Genomic DNA, 6,307 nt, shown 5'->3' on the forward strand with positions numbered 1-6,307 from the left:
TCCCAGGACCAGCTAAGCAAATGCCTCTTCTTGCTGCTTTCCCTGCTTCTTTCCTATCTGGAGAGCACCTCGGTGACAATGACGCAAGCAGGGGACCCAAGTCAGGCTGGAAGAAGGCTATAGTCAGAACTGAGGCCTGAATGGCCGCATCTCTCATCTGCCAGGGCAGCTGGGGGTGGGGGTGGGGGACTAACCCCTGGCAGGACTTACTCTCCAACACATGTTCATAATACGCAAATTAAATAAATATTTCAGTCATTTAATAACAACTAATGCACATCCACCTCCACCCCCCACTGACACCCACCCTTAAAAGACCTGCCCTAAGTCCTCACTGTTTCCTCCCTGCCCCCACCTGAGGGGGAGAGGGAGTCACAGGCCACCTGGCCGGCTGGTCCGACAGGCGCTGGGGTTCAGGAGCACCTCTGCTGGGCTAGAAAAGCCCCCCACTCTGGGTGACCCCCCCAATCCCAGTCACAGCCACCACCGAGGGCCTTCCTGAAAGTTAAGAACACAGACACCACAACCAAGTGGAATACAAAAATAGAGCCTCTCTTTTGTTTAAAAAACAAAACAAAACAAAACAACAACAAAAAACCCAACAGCAAACAAGTATCAACAGCTAGAACGCGGGGCCCCCCAGCTCCTCCCCAGCCTTCAGCGGCGCAGAGCCCGGCCCGCTGGAGGTTCCCTGGGCCGAGCAGCTCCGCGGCGGCCGGGAGGGGCGGCGCCTACCGGGGCTCCGGGGCCCAAGTCCTCTGGCTGCCGCGCAGGCTGCGCGTGAACGGCGGGTAGTTGAGGAACTCGAAGCGCAGGCTCTGCTCCGTGGTGTGGTGGCCGCGCGGCAGCCGCTTCATGAAGTGGACCTCGCGCTGGTGCTGCCGCGTCTTGGAGCCCTTGCGGGGCCGGCCCTTGCGGGTGAAGGCCATGTACCAGCCTTCGTACTTGGCATTCTGCAGGGCCGTGTAGTTGTTCTCCAGCACGATCTCCGTGAAGACACAATCCTTGCCCTTGCCGTTGCTCTGCAGGGGACGGGAGGGGGCGCAGACGCGGCGTTACCGGAGCCGCCCCCACCCCCCAGCAGAGGCAGAGGGCAGGCGGCCCCAGACAGCAGGTGGGCACCCCAGCAGATGGCAGGGTGGGCACGAGCTGCAGCCCCACCCCCGCCCGGGCACCCGCTCTCTAATCCCTCACAAGCCGCAGCCCACCCGGCAACTTCCTGTCCTCCTGGGCAGCAGTGACACATGGTCGTCTCCGGAGGGGCTGGGCCCCAATACAGAGGGTTAGAGAGGGGGCCCAGACCCTGCCTGCCCTGGCTCCCTGCCCACCAGTCTGGCTAAGCTGCTCGCATCAGTTTCCCCAGCTGCCCCCCCCCTCGGTCCCTCAGGACCCCAGCGGCCCCAGGGCAGCCACCCCATGGGGGAGGGGAGACCTGCGGGGAGACACGGAGCCCCAAGCCCCAGAAGCAGGGGAACTAGAGGCTGGAGAAGAGCCGTGACTAATAGGGCCATTTCAGAGCTCGGCCGAGGGGCTGGGCCTGCGGCTTACTGAACATTCCAAATGCTGGTACCATGTAATTGGACATAATAGCAAAGCAATTTGGCGATTTGTTAAAAAGATATATGGAATTCACCAACCCCCCCCACCAGCCCCTACCCTAGCCTTCCTTCTTCCTCCTTTGCCTTTATAGCTTTTCATCTCTCAAGCAGTTTCCTTCTCTCTCACCTCCCCCACCCCCACCCAATCATTAGGTAACCCCAAGGTGGCACTGTGCCTCTCTGCCCACAGCTACTCCCCGGGCCCTGGGGGCCCTCCTTTCCTTCTGGGGCCTCACCTTGGCAATCAGCTTCCCCTTCTTATTCATGCAGATGTATAGGCCTGTCTCAGCTCCTCGCACTCGAACCCGGCTGCCAAAGGTATCTGTCTCCACAATCAGCTTTGCTGTCAGAAAAGGTGGGGGGGATGGTTATTGGAAGCTCCCTGACCCACACTGTTGCACATCGTCAGCCCAGCTGACCCGCAGCCCTGCCACATCCCAGTGGCAACTGCTCCAAGAGCGGGTACCCAAGATGTGGGCTCCGGCCCCAGCCCGGCTGCCCATACGCTGTGCAACATTGGGAAAGATCAAGTCTCCTTTCTGGGCCTCAGGCTCCTCGCCTGGATTTACACAGGGGGATGGACAAGATCATGGAGTACAAATGCTTCTGCAGAGGGATCCTGGGGCCACCAAACTGAAAAGACCCCTTTAAAACCAGACAGTATTGACGTTTATGTCAAGGTTTCATGACTAGAGCTCTACTCTAATCAAAGCCTCTGGGAATCCTGCAAAGTCAAAATATCATGTGTCCGTGCCTCACAGATCACTACGAACTTCTAGGGTGCAGCAGTGACATCAGCTGGGAGGCCACACGTTAAAGCATCTCTCCTCTTTCCGGCCCCTCGGGTTCTAACTCACAGCCTTCATGACCCCCTTACCCTCACCCCTGCTCTGCTGAGAAGACGACCACTGACCACTTCTCCCTACACACACAGCCCGTACGTAGCCAGCTGCTTTCCCAGAACCCCAGATTCCAGCGGGAGGGACTCTGGTCTTCTCCACGCTTCCAGTCACCACTGTCTCCAGCCCCAGTGTCCAGAAATCAATGACTCAAATAGTCTTTTCTCTTTCAACCTCCTTCACAGCTGGGCTTCTCACTACAGTGACCAAACACTTAGTGTGGGTGAGGAGGGGAGAAAAGCAGGCAGGCTTGCCTCTCAGTCTGCAAAGCCCCGAGGAGAATTCTGTGCCTCCTTCCTCCTCCCCTTAGCCAACGGGCCACAGAAGTCCTGGTCCCTGTCTACTCTTTGCGTAACTCCTCCCTTTGAGGATTGCCCCAAGAAGAGAATGAGGGCTCACTTAGCCACTGAGGTAGAACAGAAGAGGCTGGGCCTCCTATCCTTTCTACTGCATAGCCCAGACTACTTTTCCCTGCTTGAGAAGGCAGTTCTGGGACCCCCAGAGCTGCCTTCCAGCCTGCCCTAACAAGGCAGCATCTTCTTTGTCCCCAAAACTAAACTGACTAAAGGTCAGTGAGACAGCCCTCCTTGCCCAGCCTGTGACTACCCCACCCCACCCCTTCAGATAAGCACAGAGCTGGGACCCAGTGGCCAGCTCCCCAGTCTGGCTCCAAGTCAGCCAGGGAAGTGCAGCTGTCACCTCCCCTCCCACCCATCTCCTCTTGGACCCAGCCAGTCTGCTCATCCCTCTCCTGGTCTGCCTTCCAGAGCAAGGAGTGGCTGCTGTTAAGGGCCAGGAAGGACACTGGCTGGAGAAGGGGCAAGAGGATTCTGGCAAATGGGGCAGGCAGGGATGGAACAATCCTGGGACCCATAATAAGGAAACAACTAGGACCTCTGCTCTTCTCCCCCCAGACTCCTACCATTCTGGCTGTACACCCAAGCCTCCGTCCTTGGGCCCTCCAGCTCCCACCCGTGTCTGGCAGGCAGGGACCAAGGAACCCGGAAAGCTTCCTACACTTGTAAGGACAGAAGTGAGCATGAGACTCCTGACGTCCGAAGCTGAGTTTGCCCATGGCCAGCTTTGCCTCTTCTTCCCTCCCCAAAACCCAAGGTTGCTGGACCATTTGCTCCAGTGGAGCAAACCCAGGAGGAGCTAAGCATTCGTTCCCTTTCCTTGGAAGCTGAGAGGAGAAGCCAGCCAGTTTGGAGGGACAGAGGGACAAAGGGATGGTAGGCTGGCCCTGCCGGCCCAGCGGGGGAGCTCGGCCACCGGGCAGGCCACCCCCCACCCCCACCAGGGAGAGCCCCCACTCCCCTTCCTGGATGGATCTGGGGAGCTGGGGCTGCAAGTTTACAGCGGCTTTCCCGACCGGGCTTTTGGAAAGCTTAACATTTTCAAACCTATTCTTCCACCCCAGTGACAGATTTATCCCGGGAAAATTATGTCTCCTTCTCCAGCTTTGAAGGGAAGTCAGCTACGTCGATGCAGAAAAAATGCAGTGAGACATACTCGATCCCCCAAACTGGCTCGAGAAGAGGAGAAAGTATTCAGGAAATGTTAAAAAAGGTGAAAGTAAGAAGAGTTTTAATCGCTCTGCCAGACGCGGGGGTCTCTCCAGAGATTCATAGAGAACAATCTTGAACCTCTTTTTTAACATTTACAGACTTGCAACTCCTTTCAAACTCCACATCTGAAAAAAGGCTCGTTCTTTTTCTGTTTTATATCATTCTTCATTTTTCTTCTTAGCTCTTAAAATGCCTCACCTTTTTATTACATTTTAATAGAGTCTTCCCCTCTCCTTTCATGCTTGTTTAACTTGGTCATTATTTAAAGGTTTTTAAACTCACAATAATCGCTCTCTAAAAACAACACCAGCCGCCCAGAGGGCTTGCTTTTCTCTTGGTACATCCAGGACTCTGGAAATTGGCCTTGTTTCAAGGCAGGAATATTGAATGTTTTAGAAATCAATCAGTCCTCAGTCTCTCTGACCCGCAGTAGCTCCCTAGACTCATCACCCCACGGACAGCCAGGAGCCCGGCTCTGACCACCACCTGGGTTCCTGGGTCGGTAGAGTACAAGAGGGCCCCTTCCCAAGCTTAGTCCCCATGTGCCGTTGGCCCTTCTGATCAAAATATTTAAAGGTTCATGGCATATGCCCTCTAAGTTGTAAGAGTTGGGAGGATTTTTCTCCCTTCTCTTTCCCAACTCTCTCCTTTTGTGGGCCCTGGCGACATATCCTCTTTCAAGAGCTTCCCTTAAACCTGGGGCCCCCTCCCGCTGAACCCTCTGCCTCCACCTGCAGCTGGGGAGGGGTGTGTGGATGGGGGAGGTGGAAAGGGAGACTCCTGGATTCATTCATCTGCTGGGCAGGGAAGGGGCACCTGTGGGCCAAGTACTCCCCCGGAGGTCCCTTTCGCTAGCCCTCTTTTCTCCAGCTGACCCCCAAGATGCTTTTTTTTTTTTTTTGGTGCCATAACTCTTTCCCTTCTGAGCTGGGAAGCCTGCAAGCCTCCTGCCTGTGCAGAAGGGGCTGGCAGGTCCAGTCCCAGCAGGCCAGCCACGGAAAAGAGGGGGGGGGGCATGTTCTACAAGCTATCTTTACCCTGCCCAGTGCCTTTCGCCTTACCGAAGGGGTCCCCGTCCTCTGCCATGGCGTTGATGCGCTTGTTGGCCAGGACCTGCACGTGCTTCCCGCTGGTGCGGCTGTAGAGCTGGTAGGTCCGGATAAGGCGGCGGCTGAGCTGATCCGTCACCAGGCTCTGCTCCCTCACATGCTGTGTAAAATTAGGTGAGGACTGAACAGTTACCTTTAGGAAATTGAAAAATACACAACACGCCATTATAATGCTACTCTGCCCAGGGGCCCGAGTGGCCCCCATCGCCCTGCGCACCCCTCCACTGCCCCAGGCAGCCGGTAAGGGCTGGAGGATCCCCCCAACATGCCAGCTCAGACCGCGGACACCCCACCCAAGAAAATCGGGTAGCCTCGGCCTAACATGGATGAGCCCTGAACGATCCCGACCTACCTGTTGGAAAACACCCTGGGACTCCCGGGCAGCTCCGCACAGGGAAGCAAGCTCCCTGCCCAGCGCAGCCTCCCTCACCCCACCCCACCCCCCGCGCCCTCCTAGAAAAGCAGGGTGCTTCAAAGTAGGGAGGCAACGCTGCCCGACCCCTGACATTTATAAAGACAAATTTACAGAGCAAATGTTGAAAGCGCAGAGAGCCTAGGCACCTGATCTTTCGGCCAGACCCGCCGTAAGTGTCCCCCAAGAGCCGCGGAAGAGTCCCTGCGGCAGTCACGGGCACTGGTGACAACGAACGCTCCTGGGCCCCAGCTCCCCTCTTCCTCGGCAGCCAGGTGTGGCTGGCCCTAGAGCTCCCCATCCACCCCAACCCGGCTAGAATGCACCGGAGACAGCGCTGGACTCCGAAACCTTGCGTTCTAGCCTAGCTGCACACTAACTGTGTGACCTTAGGCAGGGCGCTCCCTCTCTGTTCCCTAGCTCCCTCCACCGGGAAGTTCGGGGCTGGGTTTCTGAGGTTTCTTCCAGCCCGGCCGCGCTGACCGCAGGCTCGGTCCTCGGGCCCCCGCCCGACCTTGCCAACAGGCTGCCCCCGCCGGCCCGCCCGAGCCCCGCCGCCGCGCAGTGCGCCTTACCTGGGCTTGGAGGCAGAGAACCAGCAAGTGCAACAGCCTGTGGGAGACAAAAGCGGGCGGGAGAGAGAGAGGGCGCGGGGTGAGCGGGGAGGGCGCGGTGGCGCGGGCCCGGCGGGGACGCGGGGGCGGCGGCCGTACTCACAGGC

At 57.7% G+C, this 6,307-nt stretch overlaps 1 protein-coding gene across 1 annotated transcript in view; it reads right to left on the reverse strand.

Annotated features, from left to right (window-relative positions):
* Nucleotides 1-558: 558 nt before the first annotated feature.
* The window catches only part of FGF8 (fibroblast growth factor 8), a 6,914-nt gene continuing 1,165 nt past the window's right edge, over nt 559-6,307 (reverse strand). The window contains exons 2-5 of the mRNA XM_029920291.1: nt 6,162-6,198; nt 5,127-5,307; nt 1,835-1,941; nt 559-1,022 (exon numbers count right to left, since the gene is read on the reverse strand). Of these exons, the coding sequence (XP_029776151.1) occupies nt 732-1,022; nt 1,835-1,941; nt 5,127-5,307; nt 6,162-6,198 (616 nt within the window). The 3' untranslated portion in view covers nt 559-731. The remainder of the gene's footprint in view (nt 1,023-1,834; nt 1,942-5,126; nt 5,308-6,161; nt 6,199-6,307) is intronic.

The sequence above is a fragment of the Suricata suricatta genome, chromosome 2 (genome assembly GCF_006229205.1).
Source record: "Suricata suricatta isolate VVHF042 chromosome 2, meerkat_22Aug2017_6uvM2_HiC, whole genome shotgun sequence".
In the NCBI taxonomy this organism is placed as follows: domain Eukaryota; kingdom Metazoa; phylum Chordata; class Mammalia; order Carnivora; family Herpestidae; genus Suricata; species Suricata suricatta.